We start from the raw sequence: 24,958 nt of genomic DNA, 5'->3' as shown, positions 1-24,958 counted from the left end.
CTGATCTGTTCTATTGAAGTTTTTTTTTAGTTTTTATATCATTTATTTCAGCTCTAATCTTTATTATTTCCTTCCTCTTTAAGCTCAGTTTCTGAAAGGATGCCAAAATTGTCTCCTCTTTTGTTTATGAATGTTATTTCTCTTTTCCTTTAAGCACAAAGGAAGGCATCTTCCTAAATAAATAAATAAATAAATGGCATCTTCCTAACAAAGGCCTATCTGTACAAGTAACTCTTATACCATCTCCTAGAAAACTAAATTTTTAGACATTATTATACCAGTTTGGAAGTTAGCAAAACCTTCAAGCACAAGCTTCATGGGAGCAGGTACCAGCGGTTGCAGAATGAGAAAGGGTGAAGGGAACTTGAACAGGCTGCGGGTGAAACTCCTCCACCATATGGGAAGAGAATGCAGCATTATTTTGACCACAAAGATGAGTCTGGGTTTCCAAAGCCTCCATCTATGATACTGCACCGTTATGATGAAGTTATGATGAAGCCCTGAAAACCAAGGCTGGAGCTACTATCCCTTTGATTCCTGGAAGAGATGAGGATTTTGTGGGTCAGAATAATTTTGATGATGCTGACCAACTGAGGATTTTCATGTTAACTCTTTTTCATGGCATGCCCCTTTAACTGGATTGGGTTTTTTATGTCTTTTTCTTGACCACCTCAGCCACAGGAAGGTATGAGACCATTCTAGGATTTGGTCTCTCTCAAATTAAGTGGATCTTGATTGTCAAGTTTTATACCTATTTCTCTGGGTATTTTGATGGTCTCTCCTGAGCTTTGGCAGGTGTCCTGATTTTAGGCTTTGTCCTGTTCCTCAGAGCATTTGTCAATTATGAAAAAGTTCAGGAGATGCCAGAAATGATCTCAAATCTCCCCAGGACCAGAGTTCTCTTTATTTACTAAAGATGTTTTCTGGCAAAGGCCTTCCTGCATTTATGAATTCTCTCTCAAAAAAACACAAGAGAACACCTGCAGGAAGTGAATCAGATACAGAAGATGCAGAACACAGAGGAATCATCACCTGCTTTTCAGAAATTAAGTGCTGTTGAAAAAGAAAAAACGGTACAAGGAAATTCCTGTTGTTACTCATTAGGTCACTGATCTGACAAACTTTGGGAGTAAGAAGTAAAGGAAACAATGGAAATGTGATAGAAATAAGAAATGAGAGGAGCCAAAAATAGAACAGTAAAGTATGGGTATGTGAGCTTCACCTCTGTAGCATGTGAACCAACAGTTGCCTTGAGAGTGAAAGAGTAAAGTAGATCTAATGACAACAACAGCTAAAATTTGTTGAGCCCTAATGATGTGCCAGGTTCTGTCCTCACCACACACAATGATGACAGCTGGTGCCCATTTTACAGAGGAGGAAACTGTGGCACAGAAAGGCTAAATAATTTGCTTAAGGCCACAAAACTAGTCATCACCAGAGCAAGAATTTGAACCCAGGCCATTCGAACCTCTAAACCATACTACTACTACTCTATACCATAGCGAGAACTGTTTTCATTGCTTAACTTCATCATGATTTGAAGGTTAAAGTGGATAGACTTCTAAAGTTAGTCACACAAAGGAAAGTCTGACCCCTGTATCTATTTGTGACTCATTCTCTATCCTGAACTGTGCCTATTCTTTCAGATGACAACAAAGTTTTTCAGAATAGATTGCTGTCAGCTTTGAAGTCTTTCAAAGGTAGGTAGGAAATGTACTGAGAAAGTATATAAAATTGACATCTTTAATCTTTGTATTTGTATTTTTTTCCTAGCGATGAGATCATGATTCCTCTGCCATTCCTTCTATATATTAATCTTTTTTTTTTTTTTTTGGTGCTATATAGTCTTGATCCCAGGATCAGACTCAAAGGAATCAGTCCTAAGTATCTCCACAGTTGTCTTTCTATGCACTTTTGGATAGGTCTAATTAGACTTTCAGCCTTCGCGATGCTGAAAACAACCATCATAATGTCAACTGTGAACTGTTAGTTTTCTTCTATTTTTTTTCAATATTAAATGTGTCATGTGCTCACTAAATATAAATTAAAGAAAAATGATCACTCATAATCCTATCCAATCATGACCACTGTTAATATTTTAAAGCCCTAGATGGCTAAAATAGCAATAATCTCATAGAGTCACAAGTGCTCTGAAATTCCATTGGAAGACTCCATAAAAGACACCAATGTGCTAGTCTTGGTAAGTCAAACATATTCTTCCAGTGATGAGATACATTGTTATCGCTATAGTTAAGCAATTAGATAAAGTGGTTGGCTTGCCTAAGAGCCACAATATACAAAAAATTGTATCTAATACTAGAATCACATTGACTTAAGATGCTCGCAGGATGATAGGTATAGGGGAAATGAATCCATCTCCTGGAATAACAAGTTGATGTCCATCTGGGTTGACTCTATGTACTTGCTGACTGCGGAATGTCAGAATCCCATGCATTATTTACATTGTTCATTTTATGTATATTTTTACTGGGCATATGATTTTAATTCATATATGTTAAATGATTGTATGATATAACTTCACCCTATAAAATAATGTAATTTTTTAATAAAAACACCCTATCAAATGACATTATTTTCCTGTGGCAATCACCTTTGTAACAGCTATGGCTATGTACTTTTCCATGGAATGAAGATATAATGGTTTGCTTACCAATACCCTGTCATTAGATATTGAAATTCTGGGTATTTCTTTCTCTTTCTTTCTTTCTTTCTTTCTTTCTTTCTTTCTTTCTTTCTTTCTTTTCCTTCCTTCCTTCCTTCCTTCCTTCCTTCCTTCCTTCCTTCCTTCCTTCCTTCCTTCCTTCCTTCCTTATTTTAAGTAAGACTGTAACAAACATTTCTCTCTCCCCTGTGGCATAAGCTTTTTCGGCATTCCCAAAGGTGGAATTAGTGGGCTATTACAAAAATTTGGAAGAATCACGATAGTTACTGCCAAACCATTTTCCAGTAAGGTAATTCCAGTTAACACTCTGACTAGCATCCAGACCTATTCAGAGTTGATTTAATTCATCAGCACAAGAAGTATTTTTCATATTGTGTCTTTATTGGGTTTTTTTTTAACATCTCCATCCCTTTCTAAGGAGGAAAGATTGATGCTAATAACCTGAACACAGTTCTGAGGAACATGGGGATCAAAGCTCAAAAATAAGGAATTTAAAAATGTGATAGAAAATCAACCTGTTGACGGTGAGCATTGTCAATAATTACATCACCTTTTAGGGGAAAACTTAGAATCTTGGGATCATGTATAAGAATTTCTAAAACTAGATTGATTTGAGGAGTTTAAGATATTTTTAAGAATCATGGAGAAGAACTTGGTCTTTTTTTAAATTTATTTATTTATTTTGAGAGACAGAAAACATGTGCCTGCAAGTGGGTGAGGGGCAGAGATAGAGGCAGAAAGAGAATCCCAAGCAGGCTCCATGCTGTTAGTGCAGAGACTGATGCAGGGCTCAATCCATGAACCATGAGATCATAATCTGAGCAAAAAATCAAGAGTCAGACACTTAACCAACTGAGCCATCCAGGCGTCCAAAAAACTTGGTCTTAAACTAAGAAGAAATCCTGTCTTTTTTCATTTTTATTCATCTGAAATTATCATCCCACTCAACAGTGATTAATGCAGAAAGGTTATTCATAGCTGTTGTCATGCCAGAGAATGGTAGAGAGAAACAAACATGGGAACAGTGGGGAAAATGACTGAATGACTAACCAAGGGAGCCTGAAATAATTGGGAGAAAAATATACATCTTGGAAGTAGTAGAACATCATTAATATTTCCACCACTAATATTATATCCAATAACCACATGTCACCAACATTTTGAGATAGATACAGGAGTGGAAAACACTCAAGAAATGTTAATGGCAAACAGAGGGAAGATGCAAAGTCCCTTGCTCAGTATCTGTGCTAGATGCAAAGTTCACCAAAAACAAAACCAGCTGGCCTCTATAAATGATATATTTTGCCATGCTTATAAGAAAGTATCTGGAGATAGTACATTTGTCATATTCAGACCCTGTGTTCAAGGAACATGACCCAAATGCCATTGTCCTTCTTACTAATAAGGAAGCAAGCACTCAAAGCAGAAAATATAAATTTAAGGTGAACACAAATTATTTAGTAGAATATATGGACTTTCGCTGGGCCCTAAGTCCCAATTTTCCTAAGACTTATGTCATGGTCTGAATTTTTTATGTTTTGTATTACAGCTGATGGAAATGTTTCTCTGAAAAAAGTGATGAGTGATGTGAAAGCAGTTACAGGCAAGTTACAAGTTATCATAAAGATTAAAATTCTAATTCTTTAATGACATTTTCCTGTTTTCAGTGAACACATAAATCCATAAGTATAGTACTCATTTCCATGACTCCACCTCAATGAAGTAGCTAGAATATTTCCAATACCATTGCATCAACACATGGTTGTTTCCTTATTCCTTTACCGTGCCTCCTTACTTGTTAAGATAGCACTATTCTGAATCTTATATTGTTCATTATTCTTTTTAAAAATAATAGTTTTATTACCTATATAATAATAGCATAGTATTTCATTTTGCTTCATCTGCCTCTATAAAAATGCTATCACAAATAGTGTGCAGTGTTCCCTAGCCCTAATAATTTGCAGGTTCTATAACTTGTTTTTTAAGATCATTGTGAGAAATGTATAAAGAAAAGCAAGAAATCATTGTCCAAAAAAGTCAGCATAGTGATTACCTCTAGAGAAAGACGGTGGATAGGGATTGGGAAAGAGTATGACAGACCCCCAGAGTGTTGTCATGTTCTATTTCTCACCTGCATGGTGGTTACAAAGATGTTGTTCCAAGTGCTTATGTCTAATTGCCCAAAGTCAATCTTTGGGTTGTCTGGATTAAAATTTTTTTCTCATTTCTCAGTAGCAAGTCCTATAGCCTCTAAAATACTTGCCTGTGATAATGCTTCTGATCCTCACCACTGGAAAAAACCTGAAAATCTGTATCAAGGATAAACAAACTACAGCCCATGGACCAAATCTAGTCCTCTGCCTCTTTTTATAAATAAAATTGTATTAGAACACACTTATATTCCTCATTTATGTATTATTAATGGCCACTTTTGTGCTACAACAGCAGAGTTGAGTAGCTATAACAGAGGCTGTATACCCTGCAGAGCTTAAAATATTTACAATCTCGCCCTTTACAGATAAAGTTCGCCAATCCTTGATCTAGATCACCACAACAATAGTTGAAGTAAAAACTAGGGTATATTGTTCAAAGAATCTAATAATTTGGGCGGGGGGGGAAACCGAGAGCAATATGAAGTTAACCTTTATATTCTAATTAGCAAGACATTACCTAAAAAGCCCAGTTTACTGAGAATTGTGCTTTCTTATCCCCAGTGTTAAGAAAGTGCACCTTTCCCTTAGGGACAAGGGAATACATTCTAATTCTTTGCCTGCCCTTTACTCCACCAAGCAGGTCTTGTGCTTTTGTCTTTAACCTAGCAGTTGGGTGAGGGTGATGTTTAAACAGGGGCAGTTTTGTTTCATCTTTTTGAATACTTCGGTAATTCTTAATATTGTCAACTATACTTGCCATTTCTGTTTTTTGAAGGAGAAAAAGTTAACATCAAAGATCTGAAAAATATTCTGGAAGACATTGGGATAGAATTCACACCTAAACAATACCTGGAACTGGTGAAAAATCTTCAAGTTGACGGTAAGCATTTCAAATACTATTAGAGCCTTCAAGGGAGGTGGTCCTATGTGTTTAAAACAACTTTTTTAAAAAGCACTATGCTTATTTTTCCTTCCCTTCCCCTATGTTCATCTGTTTGGTTTCTTAAATTCCTCATATGACTGAAATCATATGACATTTGTCTTTCTCTGACTGACTTATTTTACTTAGCATAATACATGCTAGTTCCATCCACATTGTTGTAAATGGCAAGATTTCATTCTTTCTGATCACTGAGTAATATTCTATTGCATGTATATATAGCACATCTTTATCCATTCATCAGTCGATGGATATTTGGGCTCTTTCCATAATTTAGCTATTGTTGATAGCCCTGCTATAAACATTGGGGTGTATGTACCCCTTAGATTCAGCATTTTTGTACCCTTTGGATAAATACCTAGAAGTGCAATTGCTGGGTCATAGGGTAGTTCTATTTCTAATTTTTTGAGGAACCCCCATACTGTTTTCCAGAGTGGCTACACCAGTTTACATCTCCACCAACAGTGCAAAAGTGTTCCCCTTTCTCCGCATCCTCACCAACATCTGTTGTTGCCTGAGTTGCTAATGTTAGCCATTCTGACAGGTGTGAGGAGGTATCTCGTTGTGGTTTTGATTTGTATTTCCCTGATGATGAGTGATTTTGAGCATCTTTTCATGTGTCTGTTGGACATCTGGATGTCTTCTCTGGAAAAGTGTCTATTCAAGTCTTCTGCCCAAACCATAAGAGACTTAAATACAGAGAACAAACTGAGGGTTGCAGGAGAAGAGGTGTGTGGGGAGATGGACTAAATGGGTGATGGACATTAAGGAGGGCACTTGTTGGGATGAGCACTGGTGTTATATATAAGTGATGAATCACTAAATTCTACTCCTGAAACCAATACTACATTATTTGTGAACTGCTTGAATTTAAATAGATTTTTAAAAACTATACTCATTACATATTCCTAATTTTAAAACAACAACAAAAAGACGGTCTAAGAAATTTTAGCATAACCTTGTTCTTCCTTTAGAAAGTGTAATTAGTTCTTTGGGAGTCAGCAACTCTATTTTCTTGAATCCTCCCTTTCGATATAAAATTTTCAGCTATTTTGGTTTCACCCTCAAAACTAAAAGTTAAGCTGAGAGGTGTAAGAAAAAAGTGAGGGTGGGAGAATTAAGAGATTAGGAGAAAGAAGGAAAAGTCAAAGAAAGTGAAGGAAAAATATCTTCATATTCCATGATGGCACCTGCCACTAATTATTGGCTTTGCACTTGGCCAGACACAGCGCTCTGAGAGTTTTCTCCATTCCATGGTTTCAGATTCATTGGAGAGAAAGAAGAATCAGACTTATCTCTAAAGCAAATCACTTAAAAGTATCTTTGTGAAATGACATGTTTGTACTGTCTCTTTAAATCTCTATAGAGAAGTGTCTATTCATGTTTTCTGCCCATTTCTTCACTGGATTATTTGTTTTTCGGGTGCGGAGTTTGGTGAGTTCTTTATAGATTTTGGATACTAGCCCTTTGTCTGATATGGAAACCAATATGACAATACATTTCATATTAAAACAATAAATAAATAAATAAATAAATAAATAAATAAATAAATAAATAAATAAGTAAGTAAGTAAGTAAGTCTATCTCTATATCACTTTATCTGTGATATCAGTTGTGCCTTTTCTTACAGATGATGGAAACATATATGAAAACAGATTGCTAGACGGTTTGAAATCTTTCAATGGTGAGTAACATGATAACAAGAAAGAGAAATAAGATTCCCCTGCCTCACATTTGTATTATTATTTAGCTATTCTCTTGTGGCTCTTACCACCTCTCATATGAACTGATTCCGTATTTATTTTGCTGTTGTGAATATAGCTGCCTTGTTCAAATTCTTTCATTTCGCTGTTGAGTAAGTTTGGTTTTTGTCAAATGTAATTTAAGAGCATATTTAAATCTGGATGTACATAGAAAACATGAGGCAAAAGTTGGTAGGGGTGCCAGGGTGGCTCAATCAGTTAAGCATCGGACTCGGTTTCAGTTCAGGTGATGATCTCGAGGTTCCTGGGAGGAAGCCCCATGTAGGGCTACATCTGTACTGACAGCATGGAGCCTGTTTGGGATTCTCTCTCTCTCTCTCTCTCTCTCTCTCTCTCTCTCTCTCTCTCTCTCTCTCCCCCCCCCTCCCTCCCTCCCTCGCTCCCTCCCTCCCTCCCTCTCCTGCCCTCCCTCTCCCACTTCGGCTCTCCCTCTCTCTTTCTCTCAGTCTCTCTTTCTCAAAATAAATAAAATTAAAAAAAAAAGAATTGGCAGTTGTTCAGGGCATTTCAGTGACTGGAAGAATGAAACTCAGCATTTATGCCCTGCCTGCCAGAAAAAAAGGTTTCCATTGGTTGCCTCTACTGTTATAATTCACTGGAGAACGAATTTGTACTTTGCAGGATTGTCCTCCAGACCAAGGAAAAGGTTGCCATTCTACTTTGTCCACCTTTGTGCACTTGAATGTGTTCAGTCACTGATATTTTTGCATGGCACGGGGGGATTAATTGGAATTTTTTCCTTTGGAGAAGGCATTAAATTTCTCTTGTATTCCCAATTCTTTCTTTAGGTGGGAAGGTTGATGTCAGTAACCTGGAAAACATTTTAGAAAACATGAAAATCAAGCTCCCAGATAAGAAACTTAAAGATTTATCACAAAACCTACCAACTGATGGTAAGCATCATAGATATTAGAGACCTCTTAAGGGAAATTTAGACTTAAACGCTTATTTATGTGAGTGTCTGGAACTAAATCTGTTTTGGTGCTAATATGACTTTTTAACTCTTTAAACATAACAATATTTTTGATTCAGTGTGTTTTCATTAATCTCAGGGTGCATGGTACATGTGTTAGAGTAAGTTATAGGTGATAAGTATTTACTTGAAAGTAGCTGAAGGAAGGCTTATTGCCCAAAAGGAAGAGGTTGCTAATTTCAAATTAACTATGTGACTTAAATATCTTTTAGGAGCGCCTGGGTGGCTCAGTCGGTTGAGCATCCGACTTCGGCTCAGGTCATGATCTCACAGCTCGTGAGATCCCCGCGTCAGGCTCTGTGCTGACAGCTCAGAGCATGAAGCCTGCTTCAGATTCTGAGCCTCCCTCTTTCTCTGCCTCAATCCACTCGCATTCTGTCTCTGACTCTCTCAAAAATAAATAAACATTAAAACAATTTAAATATCTTTTAAAAGTCATATCACCTAGCTATACAATCCTGTTGGAGAAATAATCAAGAGGATATGACTACTGGTTGACCCTCGAGCTGGACCCAGACAATCAGAGGCTCCTCACTCCCTCCCCTGTCCCTGGAATATATGCTCTGCCCACCATTCCCACAGTGAGAGCTATATTCAAGGATGTTGTCTTGAAAAAACAATGTGTTTTGAAACCATCTGGACAGTATACATGACCGAACCCAGTTAAGACCTCTCTATGAACTTTAAAATTCCAGAGTGTAGATGCAGAGATCTATTCATCTTGCGGCTACCCAGGAGAATCCTTATATGTAAGTTCCCTTGCTTATTAAACCTGCCACCTACCAATCTGGAGTGGTCCACCTCTTTCTTTGCTCTCTCTCTGCCCTCTGTTTAGGGGGTCCAGGTTTAGATTTCATCCAGGAAGCTTCCAAGGTTGTGAACCAACCATTCCTCTGTAACTTTGTGATGTACCAACTTCCTGATTCCCTCCTCCTGTGTTTTGGTACTAGTTTTCATTATTCCTCCTTGGTCTACATTAGGAACTTTAAACAGCAATATTTTGCCTTCTTTCACATAGCCTTCTAGGAGTACCCAGGTGGCTCAATCAGAAGACCATGTGACTCTTGATCTCAGGGTTGTGACTTCAAGCCCCACACTGGGTATAGAGAGATTACATACATACCTACAAACAAAAATAGCCTTCTAGTTTTCTCACCTTAATTACCAAGAAATGTAGTCCTCATATTCATCAAAAATACTAGTCCCTGCATTTCTACATTTTCTTTCAATATATAACTTGTTTTAACTTTACTTCTTTCACTGTCCGACTACTCTCTCTGTCATACATGCTGTATATAACTCCAACATTTGATCATCTCAGTCATTCAAATCTCCACTCTTATTTCTGAGCCTTGCTAAAGAAAATCATATAAACTTACAGATTAATGCCCCTCAAATTCATTTCCTCCTGGATAGTACAAGGACCTAAGAACATTTTTAACTCCATTTTCCCCTTCCCTATATTAAAGTTGTTTAATGTCTTTTAATACTGTCTTATATTCTTTTAACTCAGCAAAGCATTATTAGTAGCAGTGTTTTATAAAGTCAATATTCATCCAGATTTAACCACTCTTACCTTTTCTTTTCTATTCATTCTTCAGATCTTTCATTTGGGATAATTTTTCTTCTGCTGTTAGTAACTTCCTTTATTTAGGATCTGCTAGTAACAAATAATGATTTGGGAGGGGAGTTGGGCCTAAAAATATCTTTATTTTCCCCTTACTTTTGAAAAATATTTCCTCTGGGTTTAGAATTCTAGGTGGACAGTTATTTTTTTTTTCAGCACATTGAAAATACTATTCGATTGGTTTCTGCTTTATAATGTTGCTGATGAGAAGTCAGCTATGAATCTATTGGTCTTTGGGGGTAGTCTTTTTTTTTCTTTTAAAACATTTATCTTTGTTTCCAAAGTTTCACTATAATGTGGAAGATAAGAATGGAATTCTTTTCACTTATTCTCCCTGGGATTCTTTGGGACTTCTGAGTCTGAAAATTAGAATCTTTCATCACATCTGGAAAATTCTCAGCCGTCCTCTCTTCCAATATTGTCTGTATCGCATAGTCTTTTTTTCTTCCCCTGGAACTCTAATTAAACGTATATTAAACCATTTTCCTCTATCCTTCATGACACTTAGCCCCTCTTCAGTATTTTCTGTCTTTTTCTTCCTGTGCTTCATTCTCGATAATTTCGCCTGACTTGACTTCCAGTATACTAACTCTTCAACTGTGTCTAGCCTGGTGTTAGATCTAGCTATTAACCTCTTGGTTTTAGTTTTTGTATTTCAATAGAAATATAAACAATAGTTTGTGTTGTTTGTATTCTTTTTTTGTATCTTGTCTCATACCCTTTTGGTTTTTTATTTTTAATTTTCAGAAATTCTACTTAGTTCTCTTCTGAATCTATTAGGTCAGGTTTTTAGTTTGTTGTTCCCTACAGATACTTTCAAATTAACATGGTTCTCTTACAATCTTGGTCTCATAATTCCAGTTAATGAATTATTGGTGGGGGTTCTTTTGTCTCTGTTTTTTTCTTCTGATTCTCACTTATGGTGTCCTTGTTTCCCTATGTGTTTGGTTATTTACTATACGCTGTTCAATGTTATTGAAAAATTCCTGTGAGAATTCTTTGACACCTGAAATGAAATGCATTCCTCCAGAAAGGATTTGCTTTACTTCCTATTCACTTGAGTTTACTATCTGTCAGAGACATTTCAATGACTTTTCATTACTATTCCCCTCATAAGGGGAATATAATTTCCTCAGCTCTGCTAAATTAGTTACGACTACCTTACTTGCTTTCTAATTTCCAATTATTTGTGAAGTTTTTTGTTCACTGGTATCTCCTATATTGTTGTCTTTGTGAGCATATTCATTGGTTATTCCTTTCATATCATTTTAGTGAAGTTTTCAAGAAGAAGAAGAAAGAAATACTTGTGGAGAGTAAGGTTTTGAAACATTACCCTAGCCAACAAATTGATCAAACTAATTTTTTTCCTCAGAAAAAAACCTGAAATCCAGAGAGAGAGCTCCAGTTAAAAATTGAGAAGTGAGAAGCCATTGGGTTTAGTCCTCAGGCTAGAGGATATTATGTACTTCTGGAGCAAAGATAAGCATTTACAAACCCAGATCAAACGAATCATACTCTGCTTCCCTCAATGATTCCCATTATCATCGTGTGCATGATTAGCTGTTATCCCTTTGCTGTGGATCCTGTGAAATCAGCACAAATTTTCCTTGCTATCTTAAAATAAAAAATAAGAAAGAGATTTCTGAAAGTGTGTCCTGACAGAGAAGCTGACAGATCAAAGGTTTCCTCTTACCTAGCCTCAGTGAAATATGTAATAAATAAAGGCTCTGTGAGGAAAGGAACCATGTCTATGTTGCTCACTGTTGTATCCCTCAGTGCCTCCCACATATGTGCAGATACTTGATACTTTGTAAATACTTGTTGAATTAATGAGGAATTGAATTAATTAAGTAATATGTTTCTTAGCCACTCTGTAAGGCTCTCCACAAAGACTTTCCAGTTATGGTCAGCAATAGGCATTAACTGATACTTAACTGGGAGTTTTATGTAAAATGACGTCGTGCTATATATGTAGCAAGAGCCTGTAAGGTGCAAATCTGCTAACGAAATATATATGGAGACGGTATACTGGAACCTACCCTAAAGGAAGAATGGGATTCCATAGTAATAAGTGGCATATTTTTGGGTAAGAAAATGCTAATAATATGCATAATTTCTAAGTTTTCCTTACTCTAAAATACACTGTATCTGCAATCCTGGAAAAATATACTGATTTCAGAGCTAATTCTGTCATTCTAACATGTTCCACTCCACTGTTCAATTTTTAAGTGTTTAACATTACCATGTGCAAAGCCTTATGGTGCTTCCTGGGTTAGGATGTTTGGAGCGAATACAGAATAAATACTTTTTTTTTTTTTTTCATTTAAAGGTACTCACAATCTTTGAGCATATAATGAACATACCTACTAGAAAACATGCAATAAACTAAGTTAACTTGGAAGTGTCAATACTGGAGAATGTTAAGTGAGGAAAGAGTTAGATTTAAATTTCTGAACTGAAACTTTTTTACTCTTGTTCCCAGGATCTGGTATAGTAGGTGGTATACATTGAAGAGAACAAGCCTGAGGAGGGAGATGTTACCTGGTGTGTGGAGGTTGGGATATTAAAAGAAAGCAGAAAATAAATAGTGTAATTAACAGTGAGCATTTTTAGAAAGGAGTTTTCCATTTCATGCTAATTTGCATATATGTATTCAACAACAAATCATAAAGAAACATTAACCTTTTGCTCTATTTAACAGTCGTTTTCTATCAGTGCACAATTGTGTCTGTCTGAATTGTGGCTTATTTTTTTAGCTTCCGGGATGGCTGACCTGCATACACTGCTAAAAGAAATAAAGAAATTCACAGGTGAGCAAGATGCTTTGTGAAAAGATGTAAAACAAAAAAAGCAAATACTTCACATTCACATACATATTTAAGGTTATGTTTTCTTATTCTGTCATTGACCGTTAACTTCTACTTTTTTAATGATTAAAATTTGATTCTAATGACATGAAGATTACATTGGATATTTATGTTTTGGCAAAAATGTTGCACTGCTCTCTCTCTATAACAAGTTCTATATTCTCTGAAACTTCATTTTTATTTTGTGATTCGTTCCAATGGGCAACACACCTGTGGTCATTTACTTAAAATATTTAACTACCGTTTACTGTAACCCAGCAATTGTTAAGGTAAAACTTTGGCAGGGATACAAATAATGCAGTCAGTGAAGCTAATCTATCTTCCAAGTCAGGCAAAGCAAAGAGTAACAGATTTTAGTGATGATAATACAATTAAAATGAGGTAGCTGCCTGTACATAACTTAGATCACTTTGCCTCCTATATATTCCTTTCTGTGATCTGGGTTAACTCCTCTGAGGTCATTAAGTGCGCTAGGAATAAATATTTTATTTAGAACTCAAGAAATACTTTCTGATAACTACAGATAACCCTTTTAAGCTTAGACGCTTCATTTGGAGTCAGTAGGCAATTCTCATCTGTTACCGTTCCCATCTTTTAAAGGAGGAAAAGTTGAAGCCAAGGATATACACAAAGCACTGGGAAACATGGGAATAGAACTCACAGATAGAGAGCTCTGGGGGCTGTTGAAAACATTGCCGATTACTGGTAGGTAGTTTCTGTATCACTGTATACGTATGGTATATCTCTGTGCTAGTGTAAACTTTAATGTGAGAACATCTAAAGAATGGACCCATCTGGTTTCCTATAAAAATCTAAAAGACAAAAAGATCAACACTTAGTTGTAAAGAAATTATGCCTTTGACATTTAAGTGTATTGTTTTGGGAGGCTATGGTATCTTCCAACCTAGGTTCTGCCATTAAGAGCATCATTACTCTGAAGTGAATGAAGCTTAAGCAAGGCAAAGACAAAAAGAAGGCTAATTTAGCAGGTAGTAAAGGAAGAAAAAGGAGAAATCAGGATGAGAGGGAAAGGTGTATCTGTTTCAGTGTAGAAGAATGGACAGACTGTCCACATTAAAAAAATTTCTCTTATTTTTTTCTTATTTATTAAGGATAGGTAGGCCTGGGAAATGTAGGCATATAACTTAAGATGATATTTTTAAAGTATGTATTTATGAAATTTCACTCTTTTTACTCTATCCATATAACCTTAATTTTTTAAACCTTAAATATATATTATTTTACAGCTGATGGAAAGGTAGAGAAAAATACACTGCTCGATTATATAAAAGCTTTTCCTGGTAAGTCAGAATCTCAACAAGAAGGCAAATAAAACTAAGATCTACAGACTTTACCTTAACTTTTTTTTAAATTTTTTAAATGTTTTTATTTATTTTTGAGACAGACAGAGCATGAGCAGGGGAAGGGCAGAGAGGGGGAGAGAGAGGGGGAGACAGAATCTGAAGGAGGCTCCAGGATCTGAGCTGTCAGCACAGAGCCGGATGCGGGGCTTGAACTCACGGAGGGAGAGATCATGACCTGAGCTGAAGTCAGATGCTTAACCGACTGAGCCACCTAGGCACCCCAGACTTTACCTTAACTTTTAAAAGACCTTATGGGGCGCCTGGGTGGCACAGTCGGTTAAGCGTCCGACTTCAGCCAGGTCACGATCTCGCGGTCCGTGAGTTCGAGCCCCGCGTCAGGCTCTGGGCTGATGGCTCGGAGCCTGGAGCCTGTTTCTGATTCTGTGTCTCCCTCTCTCTCTGCCCCTCCCTGCTCATGCTCTGTCTCTCTCTGTCCCAAAAATAAATAAAAAACGTTGAAAAAAAAATTTAAAAAAAAAATAAAAGACCTTATCATTACACAATAATTAGATTATTGATTTTATTATCCCATTAGCCTATAGAGCTACTTTAGATGCAACTACATCCAATGTGATAATTTATAGTTCTCTGATACTGAAAAAGTTTCAAAAATCTATTTGCTATCCAGAGGTCTAGTTATTTTCTAACATAATTCATCAGATTCAGCATATATATGTACACATGTATATATATGTATGTGTGTGTATATGTATGTGTGTGTGTGTGTATATATATATATATATATATATATATGTATATATATATGAATATATTCTATTTTTGGCTTCCACAATACATTTCTATTGTGGAATGTGTCAACATGTCCCACAGGTAGCCCTAAACAGTTTTGTTTTGTTTTTAATTATTGTGCTGTGGATTTGTTTCATTCAGTTGGTGTGTGAATATAGCCAGTATTTTTCTTGGATATCAGTTCCTATTTTTATCCCTATTCCATCTTCCCTGAGGTGGAAAGTGCTACACCCCTAAAATGCAAAGCATCCTGGAAAACTTGGGTTACGAGCTGGAGGATGAGGAAGTTGAGGACCTGCAGAATCGTCTGCCAACTGATGGTGAGTTTGTTGTTCCACCTTTAGGGAAAGTGAACTCCTCTAATAAAACTTCCAAATTTATTCATATGGAAAAAAATGTATCATCTCAGATCATTATTGTTTAAATCAGACATCAGTAATCTGTTAAAACAGTGACACCCCTGCAGGCCTAAATTCGTAGACACCAACTAGAAATTGACAGACCTAAGAAGCAGGTAGAGAAATGAAACAAAGGAAAGTAAAGTCAAAGAAGAAATTTTAAAACCAGCAGGGGGAAAAAAAAGGAAAAAGCCCTTAAATCACCATACATTTTAACTAGACTAAAAGAAGGAGATATAATAGCAGAAAAGACAAGTAATCACTTCCCCAAATCTACTTGTCTTGAGGATTATCTTCAGATGGGAGAGATTTTTCACTGGTCCTGCTTCTATCTGGGACTTCCTCCAACATTATCTGGATACACCTGGCCCACACTTCTAGCTCTGCTTTCCAGAAGAACTCTTAGGCTTGTCTGTCTTTGGTTCTTACAACACACTGGGCCGGCTATTGGAAACCTCTCTTTTGTTTTCCAAAAGGTGGAGCTACAGCTCAAGTTTGTGGTTTCTCCCTTGTCCACAGCCCCTGGAGTGTTCTCTCAGGACACTCCTGTTTACTCTTGCCACCACACTCATGAGCCTGCACAAGCAGCTTGCTGCAGAGTCGGGGGGAGGTATGGGCTTAGCACTCGGGTGTTGGAGGTGCCCACACAGGCCAGGTGTGGGGTTCCTCAGGTGAGGTTCTCCCAGAAGCTCATGGACAGGCTTATCTACTGCGTCCCGAGGCAGTCAGCAGAAACCACATCCTTTGAATGCTCTTTAACATTATCTGCCTGTTCATGATCTTCTTCCTTTCCCCAGTCATAGTGGTCCCACCTCAACACTTGGGGTGCTGCAGGAGAGAAACCGGCTTCTCCAGCAGTGTTCCACACAGCTGGGGTAGCTGGACAATCACTCACAGCTATCCCTTCCTCCACGGGAGAGACTGTCACCAGCTAGTAGTATAGCCCTGCGCTGTGTTGCCTTCAGGGTGGGGCCACACTGGCAGGATTCCTCTTACCCTCTCCAGTGCATCCAAACTCCAATGGAGTGCTGGAATCTCTCCTCAGGACAGGTGGACCTCCACAAAGGCCCACTCATTGTGGGTGTCTGCCCAAGTCATCACTCTTCTGGATTTTCCCAACCACAGAGGGCCTGTGGCTGGTTTGCAAGTTCCTGCTGGTTCTACAGCCTGTACCAAGGTCTGTCTACCTGTTACCCAGTACCCATGTGGGTAGATTCCTGCTGGGTTCCTTGGCATATGGTGCCGGATCCCACAACTCCCACAGAGACACTTTTGTTCATGGATAGATGCTGAATTCGGTTGTTAGAAAGGGGGACAAAAAGGAGGGATGTCTTATCCTGCCATGAGCTGACATTATTCCTCAATAATTACAAAGTATTAAATGCCTGCTATATACCACAAACAATATTTGGCACTTGAAATATGTTATCAATAGTCCTCAAAACAACTCTGAAAAATAGATTGTAATCCTAGTTTCTCTGATGTGGAAATTGAGAGTCAGTCACAGAAGTTAATTGACTTGACCAAAGCCACATGGCTGCTAAGTGGCAGAATGGGGATGTCAACCCTATAGAAGCCTTTCTAGGTTTATATAAACTTCAAAGGTTTGCCCTTTCTACTAAATAATGCTGCCTTGTGTAGGAGAGGTAAGGAGGGCTACATAGACTGTGGTATGAATGATACCCTCAGGGGGCTGTGTGATGTGGCCCTAGAAACGAGGATTTTCAACCAGTAAGTACACAAATGAGAGATTCAGAAAAGACTGGAAATCTTGGTGGCTATGGAATTGGAAGCTTAAAGAATGTGCTGAGTAAGGGTTGAGTGTGGAAGTAGCCACGTACAACATTTTAGGTAGGTAAACACATTGACGTTACAGTATACATTGCTTTTAAATCCTGCAATGGTAAGGTGGCCAAACCTCAGAATACTCCTGGGTCCAAAGTGGAACAAGTGAAGTGGAAGGCAGGACCAGCAATGCTTTCAAAACTTTCTAGCACTACTGGTATTTACCCAATGAATGCAAAAATACTAATTCGAAGGGATACATGCCCCCCCGATGTTTATAGACACATCATCAACAACAGCCAAATAATGGAAAGAGCCCAAATGTCCATCAACTGATAAATGGATATATACAATGGAATATTACTCAGCCATAAAAAGAATGAAATCTTGCCACTTGCAACGACGTGGATGGAGCTAGAGGATATAAGGAGCTTATGTGGCTAGAGGAGCTAAGCAAAATAAGTCAGAGAAAGACAAATACCATATGATTCCACTCATGTGGAATTTAAGAACCAAAACAAAAGATCAGAGGGGAGAAGAAATAGAGAGGAAAACCAAGAAACAGACTCTTAACTATAGAGAACACAGTGATGGTTACCAAAGAGGAGGTGGTGGGGGTAGAGGTGAAATAGGTGATGGGGATTAAGGGTACACTTGTAGTGATGAGCACAGGGTGATTTGTGGAAGTGTTGACTCAATAAATTGTAGACATGAAACTATCAAAGTAAAAATAAAAATAAATGTAAAAATAAAACTTGCTAACACTCCTATGTACAGCATTTGATATCTTATACTGCAGCTTCTTCTTCTTTGCTATATATTTGTCATATTTAAATTCTTATTCTTGGGGCACCTGGGTGGCTCAGTCGGTTGGGTGTCTGACTTCGGCTCAGGTCATGATCGCACACTTGTGAGTTCCGGCCCCGAATCGGGCTGTGTGCTGACAACTCAGAGCCTGGAGCCTGCTTCAGATTCTGTCTCCCTCTCTCTCTGCCTCTCTTCCCCTCTTCCCCTCCCCCCCGCCTCTCTCTCTCTCTCTCTCTCTCTCTCTCTCTCTCTGTCAGAAAAAAAAAAACATTAAAAATTTAATAAAATAAAATTTTGTTCTCCAATTCCATGTTCATCTGGGATAAACTTCTAAATTTCAGGGTTTTGTTCCACAATATGACATCTTTATAATGTTTTCTGGGTCTGAGTCATTATGGCTGGGTCTCATTTGTACATTATTTTACAGATATAAAGGTTAAGCTGAATATGCTCATGGAAAATTTAGAGCCATTCAGAGGTGAGTGAAAGCTTATAGGAAAAACTTATTATAAATAGCAACATTCTGATGCTTTTATGTTATGGTTTTAAACATTTTATCCCTATAATACTGACATTATTAGTCTTCTTGGTATATTAATGGTCCAGATTAGCTCTGAGTTATATGCTTTTTGAACAAAACTACTAAATTTTTATGTCTTACTAAAATATACTGTGTTCTCTGGATTTTTTTTTTCAAAAATGCCCATCACTTTCCATTGTTGGAAGAGCCAAAAGTCTATGTTACCACAATAACTGGCATGATAAAACATTGGTATAAATCTTTTTCTGAATAACTTATCATACAGGCAGATAAAAAGTAATATACATACCATCTGTATAGAATGATTTATATAGTCATTTATATAAGTGGTTCTAGTTTCGTATACAACTCCCATTTCAGAGTGTTGATTTATCCCATTTTTATTTGAGCATTCAAAGAGTATTTTTTTCTCTCTGGAATTATGAGATTTAGTGCTGTTTCTGACATTCCCTTAGAGTCTTGACTCAGTATTTTGACCAACCCCACTCTTAATTCTGCAATTAAACTTAGATGAAAATCATAGTTTAGAATCACTCATCACCCTTAAATTTTTCATCAGTCATAATTTACATCTTTTCAAAGGAATCAAGATTAATGTTGATGAAGTAGATGACGTTTTGAAAAACATAGGGATAGAACTCACACCTAAGGAACGCTGGAGGCTGCTAAAAACCCTGCCAATTACTTGTGAGCATTTCTGATACTGGTTTGGCCTTTAGGAGAACGTAGTTTAAGTGTATATGTTATTGGGGTAGGTGGGGAATTATTAAACATTTATTAAACATGTATATTCAATGCATTTATTGAACACTTCTTAGGTTATGGGATTAAAGACAAAAATCCTTGCCCTCATGGAGGCTGCCATAGGGGATGGAGCTTACTTGATTGGGATTTAGCTTGAGGACTTCATAAAGAAATTAAGATTTTTGAATTGATAAAATTTAATTTAGTATATTAACTTTGAAATGTCTGGCAGCCCTAAAGCATAAAGAGAAAGAAGGGGGAAAAAGAGAGGAAGTCAGTTTAAAAAGTGTCAAATCAAAGAGATGGAAAGATTCAGAACAGTAAAATGGATAAATTTAAGACCTTCCTCTACTCCTTCCCTTTATTCTTTTTTTTTTAATAGACATGTACTTTTTTAAAAGTTGATTTATTTTTGAGAGGGGAAAGGGGCAGAGAGAAAGGGAGACAGAGGATCTGAAGCAGGCTGCATGCTGCTTCAGAGAGCCATGCCATATCAGAGAGCCTGATACAGGGCTCAAACTCACAAACTGCGAGCTAGATCATTATGTGAGCCGAAGTCAAACACTTAACCAACTGAGCCACCCAGGCACCCCCTCCTTCCCTTTTTCTTAAAGCCAAGAGAAGGATGTGTGGATAAGAAATGAGATAAATCTGTAAGGCAAAGCATGTGACATTGTCTTTATTAAATAGACTGTACTCTTGTTATGAATTGCTGTATCACTTTCTCTAAGACATCAATTATGACTTCTCTTATAGTTGATGGAAAGGTGTATCATGTTCGGTTGCTAGAAGGTGTAAAGACTTTCCAAGGTGAGTGATAAGCTTAATGATAACAATAGCTTATTTCTCTTGATTATAATGCCAGGTACTGTCCTAAGTACTTGATGTCTAATAACTCACTTAATTATCACAAAAACTCTATGAGGTATGTACTTACATTAGCACCATTTTACAAATGGGAGGTATTAACTCACTTGCCTAAGGTCACACAGTTTGAACTTAGGAAGAGGATTTGAACCCCTATTCCTAACCACTCTGTTATATTTAAGTTAGGTTATTAACCTCTTTATTCCCCCTTATGACTTATAATTCAAGGTCAGGTAACCACTAAGTGTGTAGAAATGGTTTACTGTTACAATGGCAGGTTTCAAACTCAGCAGCCAGAATCGTGGCTGTTGTTTCTGACATATTCCTCCATTATGAATAATAAATGAAGAATGAATAAGAAATTTCATTCCTTTTCCTTGCTTTATATTCTATAACAAATTTTAGCAGGGTGTCTTATAGCATATGTAAGGACAATGTTCTTTTCTTCACATTCCCCAGCCCTGTCCCCCGCCACCTTAGTTTTATGTTTGCCTTGAACATCTGCATGGCAGCTTTGCTTTTCTCCCCCAACCCCATTGGGATTTGGTGCATAGACTTAACTAGAATTCTTTTAATAATAGGCATAGTTTCACATTTCTGTTTTGCCTCTTTATTTATTAAGGAGGGAAAATTTTAGAAAATAAACTAGAAACCATTCTGGAAAACTTGAACTATGACCTTGAAAATGAAGAAATCAAAGATCTACGGAATCATTTGAAAATTGATAGTGAGTATTTCACTTACCACTTCCTTTCAGAAAAATCTTTGAAATCTTCTCATGAAATCTGAGTATTCTTATTCATTTTCACTTTGAAAGTTAAAAGCACTTGTAGAGTTATAATCCTCGAGGATGAGAAATAGGACTTCTGATTATTATTGTTAATATCATGTGAGGATCAATAGGGCACTGGTAGATTACAATTTAGCTAGGAAAAGCAAAACAGTACTTCAGAGAAAAACAATAGAAGTTATTGAAATAGATGCTGGAAAAAGGTCAGAGATTGACAAAACCATATGAGGAGGTAAAAAAAAAAAAAGGTTTGGAATTGTCTGACAAGTAGTGTACAAACCAGAGGTGATCATATTCTGATTTCACAGATATGAATGTCGGGTTGGGTTGAAATAGAGGCTCAGTGATATCTGACTTTAGACCAGTAATATGGCACCAGAGAGATATCTTTTAAGTGAAAAGTGTCAAGTGGAAAAGAATTAAAGATCTAATTTAGCGTGTTAAAACACCCTCTTTAGAATTCTAGAAGGTTGTTGGATGTTTTAAGAAAATGAAAAATCAACAAATTCCCTCTACGTAAGGAATGAGAAGTTAGAAAATTTCATGGAAGAAAGGCGTCCTATTCCCAATAGCAATACATGTTTTGTTTGTGTACAATTTATGATTTGTATTCCAGATAATGGAAGGATTTCACTGAACTCCTTTATGAGGACAGCAAATTTATTTTCTGGTGAGTGAGAAGTAATGAGGAAAAAATGTAAAATCAGGATCCTTTGTTGTATGTACATACCATATTTTAATCGTATATCCCAGTATTCCAAACTATACACAAGCCTTATTTCACCGATATACTGATGGCGTGTTTGTCTTTAAGAATATAGATGGACTTCTTATTACCTATGGTTTTAGAAGTATCATTTTTTAAGAAGTCTATTTTATTATAGGCTGGTTGGCTTGTCCCCCTTTTTTAGAGCATTAATAAAAGCATTCTTTTGACAAGGCTTAAAGAAAACATGTTATCTTTTAACCCCTTCTTGTGATGCAGTTAGACAAGCCTCCCTGTATCCTTGTTCTGAAGTTATACCTCTAGCAAGTTGAGATGCTGCTATGTTATTATAATTTTCTTAAATTAGAATTGTTATGCATGAAAATGTTCACATACCTTATCTCCCATCTTTTTAAAGGTGATAAAATTAATGCCAGTGACACACAACTTTATCTGAAAAATGTAGGTATTGAGTTAACAAATAAAGAAAGCCAGGATCTACTGAACATACTGCCATTGGATGGTAAGCATTTCAGGCATTGCTGTGGATTTCAGAGAATATTGGGCTTAAGAGTTTTTGTATAAAATTCTCGAAGTATAACTCTTTAAAGTCCTATTAAAAATTTTAAAAGGGGTGACATCAGCAACATGGCATGGAAGCTCTTTGTCCTTTTAACCACCTTCTTACTCAATGAATTAGAGGGCGCCTGTCTGACTCAATTGGAAGAGCAAAAGACTCTTGATCTCTGGTCCTGAGTTTGAGCCCCACATTGGGTGTAGAGATAACTTAAATAAAACTTTAAAGGGGGAGTTCCGGAAGATGGCGGCGTAGGAGGACGCTGGGCTCACCGCGCGTCCTGCTGATCACTTAGATTCCACCTACACCTGCCTAAAGAACCCAGAAAACCGCCAGAGGATTAGCAGAACGGAGTCTCCGGAGCCAAGCGCAGACGAGAGGCCCACGGAAGAGGGTAGGAAGGGCGGCGAGGCGGTGCGCGCTCCACGGACTGGTGGGAGGGAGCCGGGGCGGAGGGGCGGCTCGCCGGCCAAGCAGAGCCCCCGAGTCTGGCTGGCAAAAGCGGAGGGGCCGGACGGACTGTGTTCCGACAGCAAGCGCGACTTAGCGTCTGGGAGGTAATAAGTTAACAGCTCTGCTCGGAAAGCGGCAAGGCTGGAGGACAAAGGGAGGGAGAGCTGCTGAGCCCCCGGAAGAGAGAGCTCAGCTTGGTGGGGAACAAAGGCGCTCGCCAGCGCCATCTCCCCCGCCCATCCCCCAGCCAAAATCCCAAAGAGAACCAGTTCCTGCCAGGGATCCCAACTCTGTGCTTCTGCGGAGCCAAACCTCCGGCAGCGGATCTGACTCCCTCCCGCTGCCACAGGGCCCCTCCTGAAGTGGATCACCTAAGGAGAAGTGAGCCAAGCCTGCCCCTCCTGCCACCGTGCACCTTGCCTACCCACCCCAGCTAATACGCCAGATCCCCAGCACCACAAGCCTGGCAGTGTGCAAGTAGCCCAGACGGGCCACGCCACCCCACAGTGAATCCCGACCCTAGGAGAGGGGAAGAGAAGGCACACACCAGTCTGACTGTGGCCCCAGCGGTGGGCTGGGGGCAGACATCAGGTCGGACTGCGGCCCCGCCCACCAACTCCAGTTATACACCACAGCACGGGGGAAGTGCCCTGCGGGTCCTCACCACTCCAGGGACTGTCCAAAATGACCAAACGGAAGAATTCCCCTCAGAAGAATCTCCAGGAAATAACAACAGCTAATGAACTGATCAAAAAGGATTTAAATAATATAACAGAAAGTGAATTTAGAATAATAGTCATAAAATTAATCGCTGGGCTTGAAAACAGTATACAGGACAGCAGAGAATCTCTTGCCACAGAGATCAAGGGACTAAGGAACAGTCACGAGGAGCTGAAAAACGCTTTAAACGAAATGCAAAACAAAATGGAAACCACGACGGCTCGGATTGAAGAGGCAGAGGAGAGAATAGGTGAACTAGAAGATAAAGTTATGGAGAAAGAGGAAGCTGAGAGAAAGAGAGATAAAAAAATCCAGGAGTATGAGGGGAAAATTAGAGAACTAAGTGATACACTAAAAAGAAATAATATACGCATAATTGGTATCCCAGAGGAGGAAGAGAGAGGGAAAGGTGCTGAAGGGGTACTTGAAGAAATTATAGCTGAGAACTTCCCTGAACTGGGGAAGGAAAAAGGCATTGAAATCCAAGAGGCACAGAGAACTCCCTTCAGACGTAACTTGAATCGATCTTCTGCACGACATATCATAGTGAAACTGGCAAAATACAAGGATAAAGAGAAAATTCTGAAAGCAGCAAGGGATAAACGTGCCCTCACATATAAAGGGAGACCTATAAGACTCGTGACTGATCTCTCCTTTGAAACTTGGCAGGCCAGAAAGGCTTGGCACGATATCTTCAGTGTGCTAAACAGAAAAAATATGCAGCCGAGAATCCTTTATCCAGCAAGTCTGTCATTTAGAATAGAAGGAGAGATAAAGGTCTTCCCAAACAAACAAAAACTGAAGGAATTTGTCACCACGAAACCAGCCCTACAAGAGATCCTAAGGGGGATCCTGTGAGACAAAGTACCAGAGACATCACTACAAGCATAAAACATACAGACATCACAATGACTCTAAACCCGTATCTTTCTATAATAACACTGAATGTAAATGGATTAAATGCACCAACCAAAAGACATAGGGTATCAGAATGGATAAAAAAACAAGACCCATCTATTTGCTGTCTACAAGAGACTCATTTTAGATCTGAGGACACCTTTAGATTGAGAGTGAGGGGATGGAGAACTATTTATCATGCTACTGGAAGCCAAAAGAAAGCTGGAGTAGCCATACTTCTATCAGACAAACTAGACTTTAAATTAAAGGCTGTAACAAGAGATGAAGAAGGGCATTATATAATAATTACAGGGTCTATCCATCAGGAAGAGCTAACAATTATAAATGTCTATGCGCCAAATACCGGAGCCCCCAGATATATAAAACAATTACTCATAAACATAAGCAACCTTATTGATAAGAATGTGGTCATTGCAGGGGACTTTAACACCCCACTTACAGAAATGGATAGATCATCTAGACACACAGTCAATAAAGAAACAAGGGCCCTGAATGATACATTGGATCAGATGGACTTGACAGATATATTTAG

The 24,958-nt window shown here is 38.1% G+C and overlaps 2 protein-coding genes and 1 pseudogene across 2 annotated transcripts in view; all 3 read left to right on the top strand.

Annotated features, from left to right (window-relative positions):
* LOC131497525 (tRNA modification GTPase MnmE-like) overlaps nt 1-4,287 on the top strand; it is a 56,584-nt gene extending 52,297 nt beyond the window's left edge. The window contains exons 16-18 of the mRNA XM_058703882.1: nt 1,647-1,700; nt 3,102-3,207; nt 4,233-4,287. Coding sequence (XP_058559865.1) covers nt 1,647-1,700; nt 3,102-3,169 — 122 coding nt within the window. The 3' untranslated portion in view covers nt 3,170-3,207; nt 4,233-4,287. The remainder of the gene's footprint in view (nt 1-1,646; nt 1,701-3,101; nt 3,208-4,232) is intronic.
* Nucleotides 72-1,639, top strand: LOC131497526 (NEDD4 family-interacting protein 1-like; annotated as a pseudogene).
* LOC131496946 (uncharacterized) overlaps nt 3,670-24,958 on the top strand; it is a 120,766-nt gene continuing 99,477 nt past the window's right edge. Inside the window, exons 1-15 of the mRNA XM_058702823.1 lie at nt 3,670-3,682; nt 4,233-4,286; nt 5,612-5,716; nt 7,407-7,460; nt 8,328-8,432; nt 12,896-12,949; nt 13,607-13,711; nt 14,254-14,307; nt 15,336-15,440; nt 18,538-18,588; nt 19,234-19,338; nt 20,152-20,205; nt 20,885-20,989; nt 21,669-21,722; nt 22,177-22,281. Coding sequence (XP_058558806.1) covers nt 3,670-3,682; nt 4,233-4,286; nt 5,612-5,716; nt 7,407-7,460; nt 8,328-8,432; nt 12,896-12,949; nt 13,607-13,711; nt 14,254-14,307; nt 15,336-15,440; nt 18,538-18,588; nt 19,234-19,338; nt 20,152-20,205; nt 20,885-20,989; nt 21,669-21,722; nt 22,177-22,281 — 1,123 coding nt within the window. The remainder of the gene's footprint in view (nt 3,683-4,232; nt 4,287-5,611; nt 5,717-7,406; nt 7,461-8,327; nt 8,433-12,895; nt 12,950-13,606; nt 13,712-14,253; nt 14,308-15,335; nt 15,441-18,537; nt 18,589-19,233; nt 19,339-20,151; nt 20,206-20,884; nt 20,990-21,668; nt 21,723-22,176; nt 22,282-24,958) is intronic.

The sequence above is a fragment of the Neofelis nebulosa genome, chromosome 16 (assembly GCF_028018385.1).
Source record: "Neofelis nebulosa isolate mNeoNeb1 chromosome 16, mNeoNeb1.pri, whole genome shotgun sequence".
Taxonomy (NCBI): Eukaryota; Metazoa; Chordata; class Mammalia; order Carnivora; family Felidae; genus Neofelis; species Neofelis nebulosa.
Note: the sequence above shows the minus strand (reverse complement) of the source record. Positions and strands in the feature narration are given on the sequence as shown.